General features: G+C 42.5%; 1 protein-coding gene across 2 annotated transcripts in view; it reads left to right on the top strand.

Annotated features, from left to right (window-relative positions):
* Positions 1 to 215: 215 nt before the first annotated feature.
* Positions 216 to 25,703, top strand: part of LOC138192043 (probable E3 ubiquitin-protein ligase HECTD4) — a 36,261-nt gene continuing 10,773 nt past the window's right edge. The window contains exons 1-56 of one of the 2 annotated variants that reach the window (XM_069139212.1): positions 216 to 916; positions 4,412 to 4,959; positions 6,778 to 6,867; positions 6,953 to 7,080; positions 7,749 to 7,857; positions 8,921 to 9,059; positions 9,456 to 9,626; positions 9,721 to 9,913; positions 10,027 to 10,188; positions 10,549 to 10,662; positions 10,761 to 10,901; positions 10,986 to 11,221; positions 11,329 to 11,471; positions 11,646 to 11,716; positions 11,812 to 11,917; positions 12,009 to 12,129; positions 12,238 to 12,360; positions 12,856 to 12,980; positions 13,335 to 13,488; positions 13,592 to 13,695; positions 13,881 to 14,079; positions 14,217 to 14,336; positions 14,433 to 14,537; positions 14,663 to 14,826; positions 14,988 to 15,233; positions 15,796 to 15,988; positions 16,245 to 16,349; positions 16,470 to 16,558; positions 16,645 to 16,817; positions 17,172 to 17,307; positions 17,418 to 17,562; positions 17,699 to 17,865; positions 18,042 to 18,188; positions 18,285 to 18,469; positions 18,651 to 18,804; positions 18,898 to 19,178; positions 19,327 to 19,513; positions 19,612 to 19,693; positions 19,793 to 19,995; positions 20,110 to 20,245; positions 20,382 to 20,564; positions 20,679 to 20,843; positions 20,964 to 21,133; positions 21,307 to 21,422; positions 21,515 to 21,618; positions 21,962 to 22,123; positions 22,262 to 22,410; positions 22,551 to 22,630; positions 22,896 to 23,059; positions 23,229 to 23,466; positions 23,602 to 23,738; positions 23,829 to 23,955; positions 24,730 to 24,867; positions 25,000 to 25,136; positions 25,222 to 25,382; positions 25,469 to 25,650. In XM_069139212.1, coding sequence (XP_068995313.1) covers positions 770 to 916; positions 4,412 to 4,959; positions 6,778 to 6,867; positions 6,953 to 7,080; positions 7,749 to 7,857; positions 8,921 to 9,059; positions 9,456 to 9,626; positions 9,721 to 9,913; positions 10,027 to 10,188; positions 10,549 to 10,662; positions 10,761 to 10,901; positions 10,986 to 11,221; positions 11,329 to 11,471; positions 11,646 to 11,716; positions 11,812 to 11,917; positions 12,009 to 12,129; positions 12,238 to 12,360; positions 12,856 to 12,980; positions 13,335 to 13,488; positions 13,592 to 13,695; positions 13,881 to 14,079; positions 14,217 to 14,336; positions 14,433 to 14,537; positions 14,663 to 14,826; positions 14,988 to 15,233; positions 15,796 to 15,988; positions 16,245 to 16,349; positions 16,470 to 16,558; positions 16,645 to 16,817; positions 17,172 to 17,307; positions 17,418 to 17,562; positions 17,699 to 17,865; positions 18,042 to 18,188; positions 18,285 to 18,469; positions 18,651 to 18,804; positions 18,898 to 19,178; positions 19,327 to 19,513; positions 19,612 to 19,693; positions 19,793 to 19,995; positions 20,110 to 20,245; positions 20,382 to 20,564; positions 20,679 to 20,843; positions 20,964 to 21,133; positions 21,307 to 21,422; positions 21,515 to 21,618; positions 21,962 to 22,123; positions 22,262 to 22,410; positions 22,551 to 22,630; positions 22,896 to 23,059; positions 23,229 to 23,466; positions 23,602 to 23,738; positions 23,829 to 23,955; positions 24,730 to 24,867; positions 25,000 to 25,136; positions 25,222 to 25,382; positions 25,469 to 25,650 — 8,755 coding nt within the window. In that variant the 5' untranslated portion in view covers positions 216 to 769. Of the gene's footprint in view, positions 917 to 4,411; positions 4,960 to 6,777; positions 6,868 to 6,952; positions 7,081 to 7,748; positions 7,858 to 8,920; positions 9,060 to 9,455; positions 9,627 to 9,720; positions 9,914 to 10,026; positions 10,189 to 10,548; positions 10,663 to 10,760; positions 10,902 to 10,985; positions 11,222 to 11,328; positions 11,472 to 11,645; positions 11,717 to 11,811; positions 11,918 to 12,008; positions 12,130 to 12,237; positions 12,367 to 12,855; positions 12,981 to 13,334; positions 13,489 to 13,591; positions 13,696 to 13,880; positions 14,080 to 14,216; positions 14,337 to 14,432; positions 14,538 to 14,662; positions 14,827 to 14,987; positions 15,234 to 15,795; positions 15,989 to 16,244; positions 16,350 to 16,469; positions 16,559 to 16,644; positions 16,818 to 17,171; positions 17,308 to 17,417; positions 17,563 to 17,698; positions 17,866 to 18,041; positions 18,189 to 18,284; positions 18,470 to 18,650; positions 18,805 to 18,897; positions 19,179 to 19,326; positions 19,514 to 19,611; positions 19,694 to 19,792; positions 19,996 to 20,109; positions 20,246 to 20,381; positions 20,565 to 20,678; positions 20,844 to 20,963; positions 21,134 to 21,306; positions 21,423 to 21,514; positions 21,619 to 21,961; positions 22,124 to 22,261; positions 22,411 to 22,550; positions 22,631 to 22,895; positions 23,060 to 23,228; positions 23,467 to 23,601; positions 23,739 to 23,828; positions 23,956 to 24,729; positions 24,868 to 24,999; positions 25,137 to 25,221; positions 25,383 to 25,468; positions 25,651 to 25,703 lie in introns of both variants that reach the window. The other variant, XM_069139211.1, reaches the window with a different exon arrangement.

The raw sequence follows: 25,703 nt of genomic DNA, 5'->3' as shown, positions 1-25,703 counted from the left end.
CAACACTGTTTACTTTGTACATACCACTGGCCTCGTATTGTGAATTAAATTTGTAAATGTCATACTTTTTCCTTTTTATCCAAAGTAAGGTAAATCTTTCATCAGTTAGATGCCAAACTGAACTCATGAATTTTTGACAGCATATTTTTTTTTTTTTTTTCCCTCCCCTCATCCGCGCGCGGTGCATGCTGGGAGCAGCTCGTTGGCCTTGGAAACATGGCGTCGCACTGACAGCTTGGTGACTCTCATTATCTTCCCCAGGCACTGACTCGGCGGCCGGGCCCGTTAGCGGAGCCGTCCGCGTTCCCATTTTAACAGGCGAAACGAGACGACCGCAGATGCACTTTTCCGTCCCGAGAAGACCGCGGTTGTAACGGCGCGACGCAGTAACGGACTTAGCCCGGGCGTCACGCCCACTCTGCCTGGTAACGAGGACCGTGCGGTGAAGTTAGCTTCGCTCCAGCTAACCGAAGCCAGACAGCTTTAGCGAGCCCGTGTAATGTTCAGAGGAGCCGCTCGTTCACCGCCCCGGCTGTCGTCTTGTTATAGCTGTCAAACCGAAGGCAGCTTCCACTCTGCCCTGTACACACACACACACACACACACACACAAAAACAACACCTCCCCGTCCGGCTGATAAGACCGCGCCAGTAACGGCAGTTATGTTATTGTAGCTCGCTAACAGGCCAGCGAGGGCGTTTTCTGTCACATCTTGTCGCTGAATTTTTAATGTTCGACCCCTTCGGCATCGCTGCCGGAGGAGTGAGCGATGGGCTCCGGGGCTGTGGATTCGTCCCAGTGGCTTTCGGTGAAGGAGGAGACCATTTTTCTCCACGACGGACTCATTCGGGTCACAGATCTGGCCGAGCTGCCCAGTGAAATCGGAGCGTCGGAGCAGGGGGACACCGAGCAAGAGGTGGGTGAAAGACGACCGCACCGCGCACAGCACACAAAAAGAGTTCGTGCCAGGTTCAAGGGGGGGGGGTGTCTTTTTTTTTGGTTTAATTTCACGTGAACATATGCTTGAACTGTCACCTGCCAACACACACGGGAGAAGATAACGGCAGCGCCAGCGGTTTTTTTTTTTTTTTTTTTTTTGTGTGCAAGTTTCCTACCCCTGGTTGTTATTGATTCACTGTCAATAGGCAACCGTTGTCAAGTAACTTCCTGTCACTCCCTTCAGAATAAAAGCCATGCCCAATCCGATAACGTTTAATCTCACGTTTGAAAAATGTGTAATTTTATTAATTAAAGTATAAACTGGGCTGGATAATGTCAACAAAATCAAACATCACAATATTTCTGACCAAATATCTAGATATTGATATTGTGAAGATATCGTTGGTATGACTGCTGTAATGTTCCAAAAATATTTAAATAACGAGGGTTATTGATAACTAATCATCAGTAATGTGGATTCAATGACAAAGTGGGTGAAATAAAAAAAATAAAACAGATCGAACAGTCTGGTAAGTTCAGAAAATTTTGTTCAGTAAACAATTAACTTAGTTGGACAAATAGCGGTGTGGATACCATTATTTACATAACAATGTGTTGTCTCTTTTACTTAATAACTAACAGATCTGTAATAATTGATGCTATAAGTGTTTTACGGACATTTTGAAGTGCAGTATATAGTCAGTTTAAAAGAAGTTGGATAGTCTTGATTCGAGACTGGTCTGAAAGTTATCTTCCCAAATAGTCCTGTAGTGTGAGGGAACATAAACATTAGCTAAATGTTACTGCCTGGATTGGAGTCTCCCTGAGTTCAATTCAAAACAAATCAAAATTTTGACTTTGAAAGTCCTGTGAAAGGAACAGTAATTGATTATTGAGCAGGAAGTGAGCTGAGCAGGAAGTGTCACCAAACTTCCTACTCGCCAAACCTCCATCTTGAGCCCCCCCCCCATTGATTTACATTAATCAGGTAGCTTCTAACATAAAATCTGCTAAACATAATTGAAATTGAAAAAAGTTATTTTTAATTTAGTGTTTTTGATTAATGTTCAGTAAATGTTTCTGCTACAAATTAGCTTTTATTTTGAAGGCCAATTCACATGTCTATGTCGGTGACTTTACAGTGATGCCGATGGAAACTTCGAGCTAACAATGTGTATTTACATCCTCAATTGACATCCATCAGTCTGTAGAGGTTATTTGCTGCAGTACTAGTGCCACATGTCCATGACCTGGTGTCTAATGTCTGGTCGGTGTAGGCCATTGCTGAATTTTAGACGGAGTCTTACAGTGATGGTTAACTGCTTTAATCAATCCAGTTTAATGTTATTCTACGTGTAGTTCATCCCACACAATGTGAACTGAGTCTCATGTGTTTAACTTCACCTTTACCGGAGTTCATGCTTGCACTCAATCCTATTTATTTCAGGATTTCCAGTCAATGACACTGCATGGAAAAAAAGTAATATTGCTACATTTCCAATGTTTTGTATCTGTTGAACAAACGTTTAGGCTTGCAAATTCCTGGTTTAGATGCATGTATGTATTTAGAAAGTGTTTCTTTGAGAAATATTTTTATTTGGTCAACGTTTAGTTTAAAATCCTAACAAAATTCATACTCATGCGCTAATATTCCCCAAAAATGGGTTCATTTAAGGTGATTTTATGATAGTAAAGGCTTGAGTGCTTTTATATTAGCCCTATAATGTTTACGTTTTACACAGAAACTCCAACTTTTGGCCTTACCAAGCATCTAGCTGGTGCTTTGTATGACTAGTTTGTCCTTTGCCTTTCCTCATTTCAATTCCACATTATATTCTGTACCAGTAATAGCGCTGTAATCTGCAGTCTATCACGCTGTCAGCACTAGTCGTACAAGTGTTGGAAACATAACAGCTGCGGAGGCCTCATTAGTTGTTCAGCCTTCAGCTTTTCAGTAGGGAAAATGCACACGATGTTGCCAAGTGTTCCACTGTTTAGTTTAGCAGCCCATGTGAATTAAGGGCAGCGTGGTACTTTTACATTAGTCTGATCTATGTAGGCAACATTCTGCGGTAGGCAATGTAATAAAGGCAATCACAGTGGCCTACAACAAGGTGTACAGATTTGTCATGACGTTGGACATATGGACATTTTATGATGTTGAATTCTTCAACGTCAATACATGCTATGAATTTGGGGCACATGTATTGCATACAGAGTATGGTTACATTAGGGGTAGCATAATTCAATTTGAACATAAATGGTAACATGTATGTGGTTTAGACTGATTAGGTTGACATTAAATTAAGCTTTGTGGAAATGGGGAGGATTGTCTTGTACAAAACAAAATGTCTAATATTATGTGGATATTTCTATATTTATAAATCAAAGCCGAAATAGAGTAGTCGTCTCTGTCGGTATCGAGCTCCTTCGTCTGGGAGATATTAGCTCTTACCAAAACATAGTCCAAAAAAAACCACCCCATCTTTGCAACATCTGTTGTTAGGCCTCAGTTTGTCAACTTGTTCAGGGTTATATTCCTGCTCTCTAAATTTCAGTGCCTCTGTCCAGTTTAAAGACTGACTGGGTCATTCGGTGCTGTTTTGGTAGGTGTTGTGATGCTGACTATTTTTATCTGCTTGCAGCAGTGTTTTGCAGAGAAGGTGGAGATGGCCCAGCATCCAGTTAAGGAGTGTTACTGTAACATAAGTAGCATTTCTAAAATTGAATCAATACAAATTGTGCCTGCTAAATGGTGTAATGGATTTTTTTTTTTCCAGTCCATGATTCGCAGGCTACAGAATGTAATCAATATCTGAAATGCTGCCTAAGTGCACATGAGACACATTGTTTCACTTGTGATAGGCTTTACCAAATGTGCTCTGCTCTCTCTGACCATTATTTTATAGTCCAGGGAAGCGTAGAGACAAGTAAGTGATTCGTAGTTTTACTGTGGAAATGTTTTAAGATCAATTGATAAATCATACGCATATTAGAAATAATTGTCTTAGTTGTACACTGAAATGTTGGCTGCATATGATCCTACAATGCAATACGCCTTGTGAACAACCCTGTTGTTTTCTTGAAAGATGCCAGTTCAAAAATGTTTTTACTATATTGCTGTTTTAGCGCATAAACTCAGGATAAAGCCAGATGTTCTGTGAAATTATAGTCAGGTACAACTTTGGACACAGCTCAACACAGAAATGTGTTTTACAACACAAAATTCAAATCCATGTCAGCAAACTTAAAATGTTCTACTATGCTCCAATTTTGTATTTGACTTCCTATTTTCTGATGAAATATTCTCTCTGACAGGGAAAACTTAATTTGCATATTGCCAGGCCACGCCAGTAAATAATGGGTGTCGACTGTCTGACATCTATATAAAGATTATTTGTTGTTATTGTTTTCTAAAAGCTGCAGATGAATTTGTCAAAAATATTTTTATCTTCCTTACTCTGTCCTCCAGATTCTAACATTTGAGACGAAGAATCCCGTAGAGCTCGCGGAGCGCCTGCGTGCCGTCTGCGGGAATCAGAGCAACGCATATGCACGTCTACTGGAGTACCGCCTCAATGCTCTGCGCGGCCTGTGGGGGGCGCAGCGGCAGCTGGCCCTGGAGGAGCAGCAGGAAAGAGAGGGGACTGGAGGTGCTGACGAGGAGACCTTGGCCTTGCTCAAAAGACAAGGTCTGCTCCAGCAACCCGAGCAGGCGCCCTTCACTTCCCGTGTTGGTCTGCTGCTAGTCTTCCCCCTTTTGCAGTCCCAAACTCGCAGTGACCCGGCGCTCTGCGGCGTCACAGCAGAGGTACTGCTAGCCTGCCTCCGGGACTGCCAGCCGCTCAGCCTCAGCAAAGAGCCCGCTGACTGCCTCAATGGCCTGGAGGGACTGCTTTGCTCCTGGTTGGAAGATGGTACCCAGGAGTCGGGTCAACCACAAGGGCAGACACAGATCCTCCACACACACAGACAGAGGGAAAATGCTGCTGCTGCACTGGTGGCACTTGCTTGTGCCAGGTGAGGCCATATGTTCTCTGCCTGCTGTCCCACCCTCAAAATTCATAGAATCCTTTTATTGGCTCCTGTAGACCGTATGTAGAACCAATGATATTCAATAAAGGTTTGTCAGAGTTGCACCTAACAGAAGGCCTGTTCTTACTAAATACATAACAAGAAGTCATTAAGACGTAAAAGCAATGAAAATAAAGTGATTACTTTTCATCTATTTTTGGTAGCCACCTCTAAAATAAAGACAAAACTGACCATCTGATCAGTTTCTATTCAGTGTGCATGCTACATGAATGATCATGCTTAATTCAGTGTTTAAAACCAGCCAACACACACATCTGCCCCGATGTTTTCATTATAAGATAAAGGAGTAGCTGAACATTTGCTGATTGATGTTCGTATAACCCCTTCAACGTATGGGCATAACCAACCCCTCCTGCTCTCGGTCAGCTCAATGTCAATGCGCCGCTGTGATATTCTGACCTCAAACTAGTGTTCACAATTAGAGCTTCCTGTGGTCTGAACTGCACTGTTAGTATGAGCTGCTAGCACTGATGGAAAGTGATGCAGAAAATGGTTTGTTTTGCTTCCTAATTGTAGGTTTGTAAAATAAATGGGGCTGCAGCAGAGATTCCCCGGGTGAGATAGGCCAGAAGACAAAGTGATTAATATGCGTATTGGAAAGGTGGCACTCATTCCTGTCATAATTTTGTCTTTCACTTAAATGCAACTCCCCTTACCTATAACAAAGAAGTTAATCTTCTGCGGACCAGACCAGAATGTGCTTGATTTTTTTCCCCCCCCCATTTGTGCCTGAATTCTAGCTTCTGTTGGTGACAACTGTTCTTGACTTGTCAAAACCAGAACTCTCCACCCTTTGTTCAGCCTCTGTTGAGGCTGAGAGCTCTTTGTTGTGGGGAACAATCCAGCCCTGGTGCCTTTTCACCAACGCTCGGAGCTAATTAAAGGGCTATCAGCTTTACACCCCCTCAACTCTGATGGCGTCAGTTTGTTTGAGAGGGTTAAGTGAGCAAATGTACTGCACAGCCGTGTGCTTTAGTATCAGCTGTTGACAAGATGTTTACATCTCAAGGTGTATGGAAGGAGGGTGGGAGCGACTGTACATAATGATGACACATTTATGTTGTCTGAAACATGTAAACAGGGAATGAAATGCACATTCCTGTCGAGCATACGCCAGGATTTCTCTGGATTGCGCCAGTCTCCCCGTAGATCTGTAAAATGTTTATCAAAATTCTTAATTTTGTCCCCTTGTTATCACACACCCTTGATTGCACTGGATATTATTGACTGTGAAAAAATATCATTCTCATAGACATTGTAATCAATATCACCATGTGGTCACCAATCCTTACTTTCTGTTTTTATACCCTCTTAAGACTTCTCCAAAGCGGCAGTGATAAGCCTCAGCTGTTGTGCATCTGAGAATGCTGGAAAAGCACTTCAGTAGTCTCTATTTGCATAGATATTCTTGCTGAATACAGAATTACTTTAATGTTCAGTTAAGTTAGTTCAATCTTGGAAATCAGTGAGCACTGCACAAACTTAAGTAGGTTGCTCATTACACCCTGCAGAGAATCGTGGTGCAAAATCATCTCTGTGTTGCATTCTAATGGAAAAGAGTCTTTTAATCACAATTAAAAAAAAACATTGCATTTTTATTCTCACCGCATTACATTGGAATCCTCACGATAATTCAAGCCAAGTTATTATTCAGTTATTTCAGTTCCAGAAATGCCTAACATTGGGCTTTCACCTGTGTTTCCTGCTGGGGCGTCCTGACTAATCTGCCAAACTGTTTTCCAGGGGATCCCTGAAGACCTTCATCCACACAGTTCACCTGCTGCAGAAACAAACCGATCTGGGTCAGCTCCCTGTGTCAGATGTCCTGTACAGGTGAGGGAAACACTTTGGTTTAACTGGAAGACAATTATTAATGACTTTCCCAACATGTAACCGCTCGGTGTCTCTCCTGCTTAAGACTTTTGCTTCTGGAGGGAGGCCCGGGATCTCCATCCTGCCTCTTAGGGGGAAAACACAGTGTGTCCTGGGGTTTTGAGGACATGCTGCCCACACCTGATAATTCTGCTGGAGGAGCAGAGAACAAAGGTAAAACCCACTTATTCATAGGTCACAGGAGATGCAAGTTTCTAGTTTTCTAGCTTTCAGGTTGTGTAGAGGGTTGGGCTTGTTGTACTTGCCCTCATAATATTTGATTTATTCACCTTTTTGTTGATTAAAATCCCCCTTTGTTTGAAATGCATTCCGTATCCCAGCAAGGCTGAAGGATGAGAGTGCATTGTCCCTTTTTAAGTCTCACCTGGCCTCATTTTACTATGTAAGCATACACAGTGTGAAGATATTTCAACTTCAGGTAAAACTAAAAAAAGGGGTTGTGACTGACAGGTTGAGGGGATAAAGAAGAAGAGGAGAGAGTGATGTCTCACTCTCCAGCGATCGATCAGCTGACCTTGCAAAGTGACAGAAGCTGATTAGGGCATATAATCAGCCATAAAAAAAAGTTTGGATATTTACATTTAAAGCTAACCTGCCACTAGATCCACTCTGAATCCTTTTGACGTGTAAAGTCATTACAATTCTCAAATTCAAAAAAATAGACAAAACAAAGATATAGTCCACCTTTTTTTGCATCCCAAATTTGTCGCCTGGTTTTGTCCCCTCCTCTATTGGTCCCTACCCGTACTTCTTATCCAACTGTGTTTGATGTGTTTCGTATTCACCTCCTACTGAATTCCTTTTGTGCCTGTGTCCTGCAGACACTGACCTGGGGCGCTGTCTAGCCACAGATGGGCTATATCTGTATACCACTAACTCCTCTGGGAGAGGACTCAGCAAGCTGGGCTCTGGTTTACATGGGACACTGAGGTAATGTGACACTCCATCCTGCCTGTGTTTCTGTATGTGCAGCTTTTAGAGAATAGAGAGAAAGAAATACCAGAACGAGCAACAATACACAAAAAATATCAATTTTCACTTCGCAGCAATGGGGTTACATTATTTCCTGGACATTTTTCAACAAATATATTGCACACAGTCACATCCTCTAACTGTTTTTGATTTACGTGGTTGATTTTAAAAGGGACAAAAGGGCAATGTGTGCTCTGCATCTTCATTTCATGCTGTGGTAGCAAAAGACTTGGTTTCAAAGCAGAGGGCAGCTTCCTTCCTTGTTGTTAGAACTCAAAGGGAATAGTGCAATGAATAACTTGCAGAAAAGATCCATGTATCAGATTTAGGCCATTGAGTTAGCTAATTCTATGCTCAAAGTATCTTTGTTTTGTTGATTCCTTTTAAGAAATAACAGCTTAAAAAACAAACATTTCTGTGAAGCAATTAGATTCAAATAGGACTGAGGCCATGCGCTTCCACTGCAGCCTCATGGCAGGAGAGAGACTCCCCAAACGACTCTGTTGTGGTCCTGTTAGGTAGCAGGGCCGACCATCACTGACCCGTGACGGTCTCTTCACTTTGTCCTCGATTGACGGCAGTTGCTCACAGCATGACTGAGCGCGACAAGTAGCTTGCTACACTTTTCTTAGAAGACTGTCAATAATTTGTCATAGTCAACATTCATTAAGACAAAGGTTCCCAAACTTTTCAGACCATGCACCACTGTGACATCTATATGGGAAAGGAGAAACAACCAGAGAGTAAATAATAATATTAAATATTGTGTAGCATTCTCTATTCTTTGTTTCAGAAATCAGTATCATTTCTTTTCCTTCGTTCTGTGTAAATTAATGGTTGATGTTTTTAGTTTGATTACATTAGACATTTTCTTGGCTGTTGTCCTGTGATGCTTTCGTGCTTCTCAGTTCACATGTCTGTGTTTGAACATGATTTTTTGATTAGGAGCTGTGCTGTATCTCAACTGGGTTAAATAACTCCAATTACAGACCCGTAACATTAATGTTTTGCATTTGTTTAGGGGTTTTGTGTATTGTCGAAATGAAGAGTTGGAGCCTGGCTGGGTGGTGTTCAGCAGCGGCCGCCTCCTCCACCGTCCCTCCTCCTTTGATGCGAAGCCTCATCAGCTATGCCAGGTCATTGACCCCTTCACCCTCCAGGTACACTCTATTCTCGTTTCACTGTTTGGAATTTTTTTGTTGAATCATTCCATAAAGTGAATGCGTATTTGTAATTCTAATGCAGTTTTATTATACCGCAATGCAAATGTAAAGTGAATTTATCATACAAACAAATCATGAAGCTCTCAGCGGGACAGTATTTTCCTTGTTAAGGATTCAATAAATCCAAATGTGCAAATACAAAAGATGACAAGGCAGGGTGGGGATTGATAATACACATTTTGTATGGATTTGTGAACAGATACGGGCAATGTAAAATGATGAAATGATGTCAAAGTGGGATGTCTTAAAATCCAACCAGCTTTTAAAAAGTCTGTGGAAATAATGATAAAGTATTGCAAAAACTAAGGCTAATGTTCACTGTTCCATGTTCAGGTGTGCCAGATTGTGCCCATGCCAGCCCATCACTTCCCTGTGGGCAGCAGCATGACCACGCTGCACCTCTGCTCAGATGGAACCTACCTGTACTGGGTCTGGTCCCCAGCCAGTCTCAACGAGAAGACACAGAAAGGCCACTCTGTCTTCATGGATGTCTTTCACTTGTCGGTAAGTTACTATAATCTCTGCAATATAGAGTCAACAGTATTTGGTTTGTCTGTATTTAATCTTTGATGTTTTCTCTCCCCTGTCCATCGTGCAGACACAGACAGGGTTGTGCATTGCAGACATGTTGCAGGAGAGGGTTATTCTTACTCGCAAAGAAGGCGAGTCTTCCAAGTGCTTGAATGAACTTCTCTTGAGTCGAATGTCACGCTTCCGGGCCTCCCATTCTGCCACATTGGCTGCTCTGACCGGTTCTGCTATCACCAACACTGTCAAAGAAGAACAGTCTGGTAATGGTAGCAAACTTAGAATTGTCCAAAACTTATCCATGCTCAAATGTGCAATTCATTTGGATGGTATGACTATTAAAATACAATCTGGTGGTTGTTTCATTCTTTCACAGCTGTCAATACTAGCTGTGGACTCCCTCTAAAGACTCTGAGAAAGACACCAATGTATGTGTGTGGAACCTATCTAGTGATGCTGGTCTCACCACCTGGTGTATCTGGGAGCTCTGCCACACGCTCCCTATTTGGAGGTACCAGCAGCCTGTCCTCGCTCAAAAGTAAGAGCACATACAGACGCTGTTAAATCCCCTTTGTGTTGAGTTTTCTTTCTTTTTGTCATAACCTCTGACAATTATACTTTAAATTTTTTCAAGATATTGTAAAAGACACAAACTAAACAAAACACTGTACATCATATTTAGTAGGCACTTGCACATTTTTCTGCTCTAAGTATGGATTATTGATAATTGCAGCTATATTACATTACATCTAAACACTAACAACGTGAAAATGTTTTTTTTGTGACTTAATCGTCAACAGAAATATTAGTAAAGAAAAATGGGAGGATCCCTATTGCTTTCTATTATTATGTCAATCATGAGTTTACTAAGTAAACATAACTGTTGATTTTTATTCAGTTTTAGCCTCCAGCCTGGTCTTTAACCTGGCTGATGGACAGTTCAGCAGCCGCGCAGACCTCATTGATGCTCCTGGCAGTTCTCTAGGCAGGGGAGCCCAGGTGGCCGGGCTGGGTGAGCTCAGACTTTGTCGCATTTTACTGGTATATCTTGAACTCGCAGTGCAGAGCATATGTAACTGACATGTATTTCTGTCATCTTTGACTTCAAAGGAGCATGTTATGATGCATTGAACAACTTGATCTGGACCTGCTCCAGTGATTACATAGATCAGTGGTGCAATCCTGGGAACCAAGCCTTTCATCATGTGTGCCATAGGCTCGGTGTCAGCCATGTCATCAAAGAACCCAAAGGTAGACACGAACTGCCCTGAAACCACACGTTCCTCTCTTTATTTGTCAGAAATTTGATCATGCGCAAACCCTGTCTGTTTACAGAGGAAACCGTGGCCACTGGTGAGGTGATCAACCAGCTACTTCATCATGTAGGTGCTATGTGTATCCACCAGCTCAACCTACTGGCGGCCAGCAGCAACAGCTTGCCCATGGGAGCCCTTTTGGGTAAACAACATCCCATCGAAGCCCGTCACTTCAGCAGCATCTGTGACATTATGGAGAAGGCCATGGTCAATGGAGATACCTGCATCATCCGCTGCATCTTGGTGGTGTTCCAGGTCAGATTTGGGTTAAAGCTGAGGGACAGTTCTGCAGTAAACACCTCAGCTACCTCAGTCTGTGTTTTTGAGTTTATTTATTTATTGTTTTTGTCTGTCTTCTCCAGGTTGTGTTTAGGTTTTTCAATCCACAGTCGGAGCAAAATAGGGAGAGTGTGCGTCGCTCAGGTCTCCTGCTTTGGCAGCTTCTCATGGCTCCAGTGGATCAGATAGGAGCAGAGATTCAGAGGGAGGTGTGCCTGGCCATCAGGTAAGTGGTAAATTCCATCTAAAGTACAGTATAATCTGTCTGTCTGTCTGTCTGTCTGTCTATCTTTCTATCTATCTAGCTGAAAAACAGAAGAAATGGTTTGTGTTGTTTGTGTAATCAGTGATCATACTGATATTAAAATGAACCTTCTTTACTCCGTCTCTGTCTCTGTAGCTCAGGTCTGAATACTTTGTATCAGGGCGAAGCTGAACTCAACAAACTGCTGAAACTGGTTTTAACTGAAGGTGAGTTTTGAAAACACTGTATTTAAAATAGATGGTGCTTTTTATGTGTGGCTCGTTTATGTCTCATGTTGTGCTTATTTGTGTGTAATACTCAGGTGACAGAAACGGTGGACTGTCTCAGCTTCGAGATGTCATCCTTACCAACTTGGCAGACCAACTGCAGAAGAATAGATTTGGGAGTGAAGAAGATGACCACTACAGGTGGGTGCCATCCTTTAGCCTAAAAAAAATGAATGTACTTCCCTGTAGCTGCATTCTTGTTTGAAGAGACAGAAATATCCCTCTTTTACAGACTGAATGATGAGCTGCTGCATTGTATCCTCAAGACTGTAGTCCGGGAATCCTGCCTCCTCATCACCAAATGTCAGACTGTTGCCCGAGATGACTTCCAGAAGTTGCTCTCCACTGTGCCAGTATGATTTTTAGTTCTGCAGCACTTAAAGGCCATGTATGCTGACTAAGATAACAGGCTTTGATAGATTCCACTCTTACTAACCAGAGATGCTTTCCCTTCTCTATAGGTGGTCTCACCTAGTCTGCGCTACCTCATGGCTGTTCAGAACCACCTCCTCAGCAACACCATTCTTATCCGTCCGGATGATAATGATGACAGTGATAGCTCCCTACAAGGGGAAACAATGAAGGTACAGGTAAACATCCCCTTTTAGTACCCCTACCTCTGTGCATGTGGAGTCCGTTTGTGTGTTTGTCATTGAGAGACAAACCCACAAAATAGAGCAATGGGTTATGAAAGTTCCTTAAAAGTAGGACTGCTTAATAGTTGTCCATTGCAGTTTAAATGGTATCAGTTAACATTAGTCTTTTAACTCACAATGTCTTGTTTCTAAATATTGCTAATTATTATGACTAATAACAGGATGAAAGTAGAATGGTTTCATCTGTTAAGAGTTTGGAGCTTGACATATATATATATATATGTGTGTGTGTCTGTATATATATATATATATATATGTGTGTGTGTGTATATATATATATATATATATATATATATATATATATGTCGACATAAAAATAAAATGGTAATGTGTGTAAACTTCCCATATTGCATGAATGTAATCATTGAAAATCTCTGAAGCAGTGTTACGTAAGTGTGTGCCTATTATTTGTGTGATCCCCAGGAGCTGCAAAGCAGCATCTTGTCCCTAGCAACCAAAATCCTGGTGGGATGTGATGAAGTGCTGGAGACCCTGCAGCAGGTGACCACAGCTCTGATTAACAGCGACATACCTGACAGAGAAACCAGGTGAAATTTATTTTCATTGTTTTTTTTAAAGGACTTTTGTAAGGTGGGGAAATAACCGTATGGTCATTCAGCCACAGTAGCAGCTGCTTGATTCCTGTAAAATCGACTTGACACGTTTTGCATTAACAGACTTTTGAAGCCTATCGGTGGTGTCAACTGTATTACCATAAATCCATAATGTAGTTTAGCTAAACCTGAGTAAGGCTGTGCCCTCCTTAAACAGAATAAACTGTTGCATGAGAGATCTTTCATGGATGCAGGTTTTTAAAATCGCTGTGGCATTTCTTGTCTTGTTTTTCTGCCTTGTACCCATCACCTTAACATTTCATTTTCCTTTTTCTCCCCCTATTTTAGGTTGAAGGGCTTGGAACAGGTTACCAAGGCCACCATGCTTGGGCACCTGTTGCCGGTGTTGCTCACCTCTCTGATGCACCCGAACCTGCAGACCCTAACCCTTGCTGATGCCCTAATGCCTCAGTTGGTGCAGCTGGTCCTTTACACTAGCCAGGTTGGAGTTTTGCCTGTCCAAAAGACAGTTCTTGCATTAAATATCTTGCCTTAAGCAGAAAAAGAAGTCATCACTAAAGTATTTATTCCCACTCTGTTTCCAGACTGCCCTCTTACTGAAGACTCAGTCTCTACTTTTTACTGAGGAGCCTCGACCAATGGGTGGCTCTCTAGGGCAGGGAGCGAAGGCATGTACAGCTGATGACAAGTGAGTTTTCTAAAAGTCCACCATTGAAAATATAATTACATACTTAATTCTTTTTCTGCGTAATTTAGGATTTTATTCTGATTTTTTTTCTTGACTGTAGCAGAGCGTATGGTATCTTAAGTACCGGTATCTGTCATAAGCTCAGTTTTCTTAAATCTGTAATTCATTTTTATCCTTGATAACAGAATACTTGATGAACGTGAGGAGCCAGGTTTCCTGACAGGACTGAAGATCCCTGCCCCATGGGCTGCTGGGAAAACAGTAGAGACAGTACATCCTGTGAGGGACAATTACAAATTCAAGGAGACGGTACACATCCCAGGAGCTCGCTGCTTGTACCTTCGCTTTGACTCTCGATGCTCCTCACAGTACGACTACGACAAGGTAATGACTCCCACCACGTACCAACTGTAGGCACAATGACCTTCATTCTTTGTAGCTCTCACATAAATTCTGTTCAAATTAACAGCAATGATCTGGTTCGGTGTAATGTTTACCACATATATTCTGTGACATTTTAGTTGGTCATCTATGCTGGTCCCAACACCAACAGTCGGAAAGTAACAGAATATGGAGGAAACACTCTGGGGTATGGCAGTCGCAGTGTCCTGGGGACAGGATGGCCCAAAGACCTTGTAAAGGTAATGGAAACTGTTCTGTACAAACATGCACGATGAACACATATTTCACATGCAGACGTGAAGAGCTACATTTGTTTTTTCTGTGTCCTGTTTTAGGTTGAAGGAGACACTGTGACATTTTCTTTTGAGATGAGGAGTGGACGAGAACACAACACTCCTGATAAAGCCATGTGGGGGTTCTCCTGCACTGTCAGAGCTCAGGTAAAAAGTAGGGAGCACCAACATGTCCTGAACATCTGTATTTATCATTGTTTACTCATGCTGGCAGTGTGGAACATGAAGTTCAACAGATAATTCTGAACATGCGGTTTGTTTTTTGTTTGCAGGAGTCCTCTGAGGATGTGTCTGGAGGCCTGCCCTTTTTGGCAGACCTTGCGCTGGGTTTGTCAGTGCTGGCCTGCTCAATGCTCCGGATTCTGTATAACGGGCCAGAAGTGACAAGAGAGGAGGAAGCCTGCCACGATTTGCTCTGCTCAAAGCTGCTGCAAAGGTGACACAGCAAAATGAAAATGCCATAAAATGTCTGCAAATGATATTGACTGCCTTTGTAAAAAAATACAGTGCAATCAATGTAAGAATTACTCCATTCTTTTCAATGGTATGCAGTTGAACACAGCAAAATTGGTGACAGGTTTTGTGTTTATTCTCTAGGTGTCAGTGGCAAGTGGAAGCAAATGGTGCTATCTCTCCTGCCCTCACGCCGAGCCCCTCCCCTTTGCCACTCACTATTGAGGAGGACCGGGAGTTCACCTACCCCTCCGACGTGCTCATCCCACCTCCAGGCCTTATGCCAGGGACCTACTTTGACTTGCCTCGTATCCGCCTCCCTCCAGGGGTCATGGGCAGACTACGAGAAGTGTCTGGAAGGGCTCGGCCACAGTTCCGTCCGAGTATCAAGTAAGAGGTTCATTCAGTGATGTTAATAGTGGATATGCATGTGTCATCTCCATACTGTTGAAAGACGTGGTCACTGCTCCCAAGTGGCACAACATCCTCTAAATTCAGGCATTCTTGTCTTTACAGTCTCAAAGCGAGTTAAAGCAATACTTTCAAAGAGGAAGTGTAACTTAAGATAACCAAGCACAGAATTTGTTGAGTGTATTATGTAATAAAATTAAGATATTTTTTAGAAACTGTCCACAAAGGGTTAGAATATCCTTTTGAAGTCCTTATAATTTTGATTAGGCAGATAGCCTGCTTTAAAGTAGGACCAGACCATAAAGGCTTGTGTTTGCCTTGAGGCTTTGTTCATATAGTATATTTGATTGTTTTGAACATATAGTATTTGCTTGGTTTCCTTTCTGTGTTGGTGCTCTCTCTGTAGTATCCATAGCTGGTTAGTCTTAGTTATAGAATAAAGAAGGTGATATTGCTATAGCTTAGTATTAAAGCTCTTGTGGTTTTTTGTTGTTGTCAAAACCATTTTATAACTTTAATACTCCACTATGTTTTATGTAAGGGAGGTGATCAGGCCAGATGTTATGGAGGAGGTTATAGTATCTTGCGTCATAAAACATCTAAGCCTGGTGGATGCCCTTCAATCACTCGTCAACTACCAGTACCGTGAGGATCATGCAGAGGAGTATGACCTGGTCTGTAAGATCATGGCTGAGACCTTTAAGAAGATCAATGCAATGGAGCGTCAGCTGCAGGTAAGCCTGTTACACTGCAAATTTAAAAATCAACAATATTCTCTAAACTATATTTGTTTGCTATTAGTTGAAAGTACACCATGCATTGGTGTCATTTTCAGTTTTTGATTACGCAGTAAAAAAATTTAATAGTTTAAAATTAAATAATGCTACGGTTGAACAGATAACATGATGTTAGCTGGAAAAAAGTAAATGAGGCTAAAGACCTGAGCAGAACCAAAGTGTGGTGTCTAATGATTTGCTGTGTTGCTTCCAGAGTGTAGCAGAACTGGAACAGAAGTGGCAGAATGAGGTGGAGGAGGCCCAGCAAGGAAAACTGGAGAACAACACTCCATTCTTTCATGACTACCACTTCTATGAGGTACCTTGCACTATATACACAATTTACATTTTTAGTTTAAGAGATTATAACATAAGTGACTTCATTTACTGTGATCTTATTGAGTTATTGTTTATTTAAGTACTGTTTTTTGTTTACCAGAACAAAATGAAGGAACTGGAATTACTCTGCTCCCTGAAGGAGGTCCCACTGGATTTTAGTGACTTGGAAAATGTTGTCCTTGCTTTGAGGCAAGTTATTAAAAATAATCTTGTTTACATTATTTCAGTCGTTACAGGTCGGTTCTTGCTCTAACTCAGTTTTTCTGAAAAAACAGGGAGAAGTTCTTCCAGGAGGTGAACATCACACACATCAGAAGTAGCACCCCACTCGCCAAAACGAAAACACTGGTGAAAAGTCTGATGAACCGCACTGAGCTGCTGCTCCATGTTACCATAGCTCCACATTGCAGAAGCCTAACCACCACACCTGCTGGCACACCAGGTCCAGGTACACACTCATCGTTTTATCTTTCTTATCGTACAAATGAATTCCTAAGTGAGACTTTGTTGGTCTGCGGGACTGGGATTGACTTCTTCCTTCAAACAAATGTTCAAGGCCCATGTAGTCAAACCACCACACTAATTAAATGTCCTTGAGCTAGTGTTCTTATTAAATCTATGGTTTCAGTTATATAAGTCAAAGAAGAGTGTGACTTTAATTAATTCTTGGAAATCCATTGTATGCCAGCTGGTATTTCTGTTCGGTCATTCTTTCATTAGTCAGTTATTAAGTCCTGCATGATTAGGTGTTCATTAGCTTAAGGGTTTAATATTCACACATTTCGTCTCGTTTCTGTCTCAGCCTCGAAGTCAGTATCTGATGCCAAGACAGTGATCCCCATGGTGAAGCAGCCAGTCTTCCTGCGCAGCATGTCTGCACCCTCTGACTTAGAGATGATTGCCAACCAAGACTTGGAGTTTACACATGCGCCACAAAGGTATTAGTTTGTTTGATAAATTGAATATTTAAAAAAATCATATGAATCAATGGAGGCTGATTATTACTATTATTATTTTTTTTTATACTTACTGTCTTGTTTATCTTCAGGAGGCGACACCACCCCACTAGTCATCGCAGCAGCTCATTTACCCTGCTGCAGTCTCTGGCCATAGAGGACAGCCGAGACAAGCCAACCTATAGTGTGCTGCTGGGACAGCTCTTCGCCTTCATTGGGACTACACCTGATCAGGCTGTACGTTTCTCAATCATTGCTCATTGCTTTTTTTAATTTAAATTTTTTTTTATTGAGTTGTTTGTTGCCAAAGCTGAGAATCAAAAGGTGAATTTTGGTTTGGCATTGAGATATTTTGTATCTGTCATATCTATAGGTGTCAAGCAGCAGCTTCCTGTGTGCTGCACAAACGCGTTGGAGACGAGGCAGCACACGGAAGCAGGCTCTTGTTCATATGAGGGAGTTGCTCACTGCTGCTGTTAGAGTGGGTGGGGTCACCCACCTCGTGGGGCCTGTCACTATGGTACTGCAAGGTGGCCCGAGGTAAGAGGAGAGGCAGGATTATGATTAAGATGCCGAGCCTAATCTGAATGTGTGAACATTCTACTGAATTACTCAAAAAGGCTATGAACTGCAATCATCATCCCAACAAAAATTGTAAAAGGTACAATATGTGTCTGTTTCCTCTACACATCTGTGTTTGTGTGCCATCTGTGCAGGATAGAGGAGCTGACCTGTGGTGGAATGGTGGAGCAGGTGCAGGAGGCCTTTGGGGAGACCATGACATCCGTAGTGTCACTATGTGCTCGCTACCCCATTGCTTGTGCCAACAGTATCGGCTTGCTTTGCACAATTCCCTACACAAGGCAAGCAAATCAATTGTGAATTATCTCTCTGTTTGATATTACTGCACTGCTAGAACCTCGATTGCTCACCCTCATTTGTTACCTGTGTTATCATAGGAGTGAAGAGCAGTGCCTCGTACGGAGTGGGCTAGTTCAGCTCATGGATAGCCTGTGTAGTTTAAGTGGTCAGAGGGAATGCATATCAAATGAGAAGCAGACTAAAAAACAGAAGGTGGCAACCATGGCCTGGGCTGCTTTCCAGGTGCTGGCCAACCGATGCATTGAGTGGGAGAAGGTGGAAGGTATGAAATGTTTGTAGATACTCTGTTCATGTGTGAACAGCAATGAAGTAGGAATATACTGGATGTAGATCAGTAACTAGTGCATTTTTTAAGATGTTAATTATGTTTCACACTATGTGATGAACTGATTTGGTGGCTGCTGTATTGATTGGTTGGCAATCATTGTTCTTTCTGTTCAAAGGTGGCTCGACAGATGCAGTGCATTCTGGTCTGGCGCGGCAGGTGTCCAGCCTGCTGACCAATCACCTGGCCAGAGCAACAGAGTGCTGTGGGAATCAGGCAGCTGGCAACGATGCTTTACAGGATGTGCTCAGTCTGCTCAATGATCTTTCCAGGTAAAAACATTTTCACATTTATATCATGTACGTGTATTTATATGTGTGTTTTCACACAATGTACTGTATGAGTCACTTTGTTTTGTCTTCCAGGAGCCACATTGGGAAAGCTATCCTGAGCCAGCCAGCCTGCGTCTCTAAGCTTTTATCTCTGCTGCTTGACCAGCGACCTTCTCCAAAACTCGTACTTATCATCCTGCAGCTATGCCGAGCTGCCCTGCCTCTCATGAGTGTGGAGGACTGCGGCAACGTGGCTCTGCCCTCGTGGAGCTACTCTATTAACACACTAGATGCTGAGCAGCAGGATGCCAGTGACCCAGCCTCACGTATTGCTGCCTTGCTGCTAGCTAAGCTGGCAGACTATGTAGTACCAGGTTTGTCTCTCCTATCTAGAATAGCTAAATATCAAATGTGTACTCTCATAAAAAAATACCTAAATGCCAAAAACATGTTAAACTGGATTGTCATTAAGTCACATTCTCTAGCTATTTCTTTATATCCACAATATTTCCTGTTTTCCAGGCTGTCAGACGCTTCTGTCCCCCAGCTCCTCTGAGCCAGACACCAGCCTGTCCCGTGCCAGTTCAAAAGGAGCGCTCAAGTCTGAGGATGTTGGGGAGGAGGGAGAGGCAGTTGATGGCAAGCTGTCAATTTTTATCCACAAGAGAGAGGATCAATCATCTCATGAGGTTCTACAACCACTTCTCAGGTGGGGTTTCCCCTCAAATCTTTGTTTTGATTTTACATTAGCAAGCGTACTCTGGGTTTCTCTGACTTGACTGTTCTTCCACTCTCTCCAAAATACAGCAGCTCTGAGGGACGTCCCTTTCGACTTGGCACTGGAGCAAACATGGAAAAGGTGGTAAAGATGGACAGAGACATGACAAAGGTAAGTGTTATAATATAACTTTTAATTTGTATGTGTTTATTTCCAAATGAAAACTGTGGCTGACATTCTTACCTCTGTCCTATTTCATAAACTCTCTAGAGTGGAAGCTGTGAGGTGATCACAGAGGAGGCATCTGCTGCCCTGAGGAAGGCCAACAAGTGGGCACAGTCTGGTCTAATAGTGAGTGTCGGTCCACCTGTGGAGACTTTGGCCCAAGAGACCGCTGGAGGAATCACCACCGGTGACAAGAAGAAAACTGCTCAGACTGGTGTTTGTAGGGACAGGAATGCAGAGTTGGCCAGGTGCTGTTTGTTTGATTATGTGATTGAAATCATGTATGCAACACCTTATGAGTGTGGCAGATATACATTTTGATTGTGGCTGTAATGTCTCTTCTTAAAATCTGCCTGTAATAGGTCAGACCCTGTCCGGCCATTTATCAGCGGCCATGTTGCCAACAGTATGGCTGCTGAGGTTATCGCGCTGCTGCACAGTCTGCTCACTGCTCCTGAGTCCAACACTGCTCAGATCTGGACAAGCACTGCTGAAAAAGTAAAGCATTATCATGTCTCTACCTTATTGGATACTCACTACAGGATCCTAAATAATTAGAAATGATTAAATCCTATTTAGATTGACATTGTGATGCTGTTTGTCATAAGCCTAATGCTTCTTTCCTTTGTGATAGGTCCTCTCCCGGGCACTGATGTTTATCCCTCAGCTGGGGAAGTATGCTGAGAGTATCCTGGAGAACGGCAGCAGTAGTGGCAGAAAACTGGCTAAACTTCAGGCTATTGGCAGACAGGCTGTTGCTGCACTCTGTGCTCTTGGAGGCTTCAAAGAAACTATTAAGATTGGTTCTGAGGTCCAGGTTCGTTAAAGGAGAGAAAGTACTATACACACCGTGGCATTGTTTTTTTTTACCATTGAAAGAACTGAAACTTTTAACTGCTGGCATGTTCTCTGTGACTCTTCTGCTCTGCAGGTGGTTGGTAAAGGAGTGCTGGGAAGTGTTGGCATAGTTATGTCCATTAATGAGCAGGAGGGTATCGCTACAGTCAAGTTTCCTTCTTGCGAGTACAGGAGAGCTTGCAAAGCCTCAGACATCCTGACAGTACCGATATCCCGCCTCTGCACTCCCAGATCTGAGGTAAGACTTCCAGCATTAGACACAGTACACTCATTATTATTATTACTATGGAAAATAGTAACCTAAATCTCAAACCTAAGTCCCTTTTTCTTCTTCCTCTTCTTGGCTCACCCCAAACAGGCGCTGCCCCTCTATAAGCTCTCAATCACAGAAAAGGTGGTTCAAGCAGTGCAGTCCATGCTTCTGCCACAAGAGGGCAGTCTCTCCATTCACACCTCTCTACCAGCTACAGGAGATGGTTCCAGCCCAGTAATGGCTGCAGTACGCTTGCTGGCTGAAATCAGAACTAGGTAAGTAAATATGACTGTAAATAAACCCGTCTACCAGTTGTTTGTGCATCTTGAAGTGATGGATGCTAATGGGCTCTAAAATTCTGTCACTTGAACCTCCTTGAGAGTAACTCTGATCATTGAATGTAATAATGTTGAAGAAATGAAAACGACAAAATCGTCTTTGTTTTTAGGGCATGCCTGGTGATGGCACAGCTCCTCGAGGATAGCTCCTTCTGTGAAGAGTTCATTCAGCAGTGTCCAGCTGCTGTTGAGGTTCTCAACCTTGTTGCCCAGGAATGCAGTCCTGGTGAGCATGCCAAATCAATTGTGCAGCCAAAACCTTTTAACCTTTTGCGCCATTGGCGACTGTGTGTGTGACGGATCTGTCATCTTGTGCAGGAGAGCGTCTTGGCATGGTTGAGGCTCAATGTGAAAGAGTAAGAATGCTGTACCGGGACTGTGCTCGGCCACCACCTCCACCACTGCAGACAGACAGACGCCAGGTGGGAGTTACCAAATTTGTAGTATCTTTAAAAAACAAAACATTGTGTAACATACATTAGGACTGCATGCTGCAAAAAAAATACACACTTATCATTGAAAAAGGTTGAAAAATTACCTTTTGTTTGACTGATATTTAAGCTTTTCCCTCATTAAGAGAAACGGCTTTGGTCTTGTGTTAAAAATCTGTTGAACATGTTATAATTGACTGCTGAAGATAATTATCATATTGAATTATTTTATTTCTGCAAGCCTTAACTCATAATGTACTGAAATGCCTTTTATAGCGGTCAAAATTGTTGTGTGAATGATCTCCTTATCCCTTCAATCTGCTTGTCTTGCCAGCCCAAGGAGATCACTTGGTGTCCATCCAGAGTGTTTCCTCCAGTCCGTGCCTGCATGTTCTCGTCCCGTCTGACATCTGTTACCTTCTTGGCTGATCCGAGTGCTGGAGGAGGGCTGCCCAGAGGAACTTTCATCTATGCCACATCTCCTGTACCAATTCAGGTGCGCACAAAACCACTGGAATGCCCTCATGCCATTCATGTTTGCCGCCTAATTTCGTTTGAACAACTAATACTGAGATAAACTTGTGCACTTGTGGTGTGTCCACAGTCTTCAGTTTGCTTCTCTTTGTACCCGCAGGCGCCGTCCTTTTACTGGGAGATTGAAATTGTCTCCTATGGAGACTCTGAGGAGGACAGTGGCCCTATTGTGTCCTTTGGTTTTGCCACAGAGGCTGAGAAGAGAGATGGTGCATGGACAAACCCTGTTGGCACATGTCTGTTTCACAAGTATGTACACCTGCATATTACATCTGAGAGACTCTATCCTTTTCCCCTCTGCTCTGTCTCTAACTCGATTGCTGACGGCTATTCTCTCATATGACATTCCGTCTCTGTGCGTTTGTCTCCTGTCTATCTGTGTGTGTCAGTAATGGTAGGGCAGTTCATTATAATGGCTCCAGTTTGCTGCAGTGGAAGAGTGTCAGGCTGGATGTGGCTCTACTTCCTGGTGAGATAGGAAACAAAATATGTTTCTTTTTCCATATACAATCTACTGTCTCTTTTGTTTGATTTGGTCAGCTTAGAAATCCATACATCAGTGTATGTTATGGATTTAAAATGAACTCCTTAAAAGCATTGTATCTTATCTGGCTGCTCTTTAAAAAAGCTATTTCCAAGCAATCTTTATATCCTTAACTCAAGTTTTAAAATGTTATTACCCGTTCACATTGAGTCATTACTGAGATGATGACAATCCACTTGCATAAACACAGGTGACGTGGCTGGAATTGGCTGGGAGCGTTCTGAGGGAACTCCTCCACCCCCTGGTCAGGCCCCTAAAGGCCGCGTCTACTTCACCTACTGTGGCCAGCGGCTCAGCCCCATTCTTGAGGACGTAGCTGGTGGAATGTGGCCCTTGGTACACATTCAAAAGAAGGTGAGTCTCTGCTGTCTGAAATGGCATTAAAGCTTGAAATTTTGACTGCTCTCAAAACCCTTGGCTAATTTGGTTAATCATTTGCATATATGTAATATGTATTTTATCTTTTTGCTGCTTCAATCACAGTTTTCTTTTTGTCCTAATTTTTTTCTCCACTTCTCTCCAGAACTCAAAGATCCGTGCCAACTTCGGAAACCGTCCTTTTGCGTACGCAGAAGGCCAAGCACACAGAAATGCAGCTGACTTGTGTGTAGACCTGGCGGAGGAGATAAGTGCAAATTTTGAAGCACTCCCCTTTGCTATGGCCTCAGACAGCGATAATGACGCAGGTGCAAGTGTTACTTCAGACTCTGGCTCTCATGGACCTCCATGTCGGATCGCCGCTGTTGCAGTTGCTCAGCAACGTATGTCTCTCACGTTGATCTAAGATTTAATCTATAATATACATGCTTTTCCTTATTTTCCTTTATTTTTTTTCCTGCAAGTTTGTAACCATTTTTCAAACTTAATTTTCTGTTTGTCTTTTCCCATTGGTACAGAATACAACAGTGACCTGTCGTGCCATTACAAGGTGGAGCTGAGCTACGAAAACCTGGTCACCTCTGGGCCTGACCCACATCCTCCACCTATTGCAGATGATGAGAGTGATGACGAGGATGATGACGATGTCCCAAGGGTGAATAAAATCTCCACTGCTCCAAACTGTGTCAGAAAAGTTTTATGCTTGTGCATTTCATTATATACTCTGATTTGGGTTTGACTCCAGGAGGATCACTATGCCCTTCTGGTGAAGGCCTGGGAGACAAAAGTGTTCCCGACAATTCGTAGGCGGTTCCGCAACGAGGCTGAGAGGAAATCTGGCCTGGACCAAATCAAAGGAGCTCTGCAGCTGGGTAAGGATGAAAGAGTATCATTAAAACATAACCTACAAGTCTAGTATAACATAAGGCAAAACATTTAACCTATATTGCCAGCAACATTTGAATAAGACAGCTCAGTAGATCCATGATCATCAAGATTTTATAAAGAGGTTGTGAAAACATTTTTGTGAATGAACACAATCAGAATGAAAGCGAGGTGCTGGCACATCTTAAAGGTGTAAAGGTTAGGTTAGGTTAGGTTAGGTTAGGTTAGGTAGTTACTTTATTAATCCCCAAGGGGAAATTCTTTCGCTACAGCAGCATACAGCAAAGCAATACAAAGCAATAAAATAACAGTAAAAAAAATATATATATATATATATAAAGGTGTCAAAAACTGTGACATGGGTCATGATAAGTAAACTATTTTTTAAATTAAATTAAAGAGAAAAGAAGTGGCTTTTCCCCTCAACTGCATTTTAGCTTTTCTTTCAGAATTACACTTCCACTGTTTAAATGCTTTGAAGTTTATTGGTAATAATTTAGGTGCACTCATGCAACAAGGAAGTGATTAACTTTTAACAAATTAGAACAAGTGGAACAATTATAGTACTACAATAAAATCTGACATGAAATTAATCGGCAAACTCTTAACAGCCTGTTTAATGGGTACAAGGTGTAAGTGATATGTCAGAAATGAATGACTGATTAAACGATACCCATTGAAAAGTCCATGTATATTTTGTACTGGCACTGCTATACAGCTGTGACACTGTTTATCTGTGTGGTGTGTTTCACTGGTAACAGGCATGGTCGACATTGCGAGACAAACAGTGGAGTTCCTGTATGAGGAGAATGGTGGCATTCCTCGTGATCTCTACCTCCCTACTATTGAGGATATCAAGGATGAGGCCAACAAGTTCACTATTGACAAAGTCCGCAAAGGTACCAAACAAAATTACTTTATTAGTTTGTCACTTGCTCGTACATGGTTTGAATGTATTTATTGTAAGTTGCGTGAATATCATATTTATGTAATGTAAACTGACATTGTTTCATAACTTGTTTTTCCAACAGGGCTAACTGTGGTTATCCGCTGTCCTGACAGCAACAACACCAACAGCACTACAGGGGGGACAGCACTGCCAAAGTTTGCTATCCGGGGAATGTTGAAGACTTTTGGTTTGCATGGGGTGGTGCTGGATGTAGACTCTGTACGTAGAATACTTGATGATTCAGTTCTTTTGTCCCTTAACAACAAATTTGTGAGTAAACCAACTTATTTGTTTGTGTGTAAAGGTGAATGAACTGGTACAGGTGGAGACGTACCTGCGTAGTGAGGGTGTTCTGGTGAGGTACTGGTACCCTATTGAGATGCTGGAGCGCCCACCTGCTGGGTCTCGACGCACTGCAGCTAATGGTTTGGTCTCATTAGACAGCAGCAACATTCAGATTCACAGGTAACAAATGGATCCAAACGGGGTGAACATGAAACATTTGCATCCTGCATGTCAGCTTAAAAATCAATTGTACTGCTTTGCTTCAGGGAACTTCTTCGCTGTGAGAGCGCGCTGGCTCGCCTGTACTGCCGTATGGCCTTGCTCAACATCTTTGCCCCCAAGAGTCCCCACACTTTCACTCGTCTCTTCCACATACCCGCTATCCGGGACATCACCCTGGAACACCTGCAGCTTCTGTCTAATCAGCTGCTGGCTCCTCCCCTCCCCGGTGAGTGTAAATAAATCTCGTTAATAACTGGATCCCTCAATGTGATGGGAATA

This window comes from Embiotoca jacksoni, unplaced genomic scaffold (assembly GCF_022577435.1).
Source record: "Embiotoca jacksoni isolate LCO1_2020_lvr unplaced genomic scaffold, fEmbJac1.0.p SCAF_8, whole genome shotgun sequence".
Taxonomy (NCBI): Eukaryota; Metazoa; Chordata; class Actinopteri; family Embiotocidae; genus Embiotoca; species Embiotoca jacksoni.
Note: the sequence above shows the minus strand (reverse complement) of the source record. Positions and strands in the feature narration are given on the sequence as shown.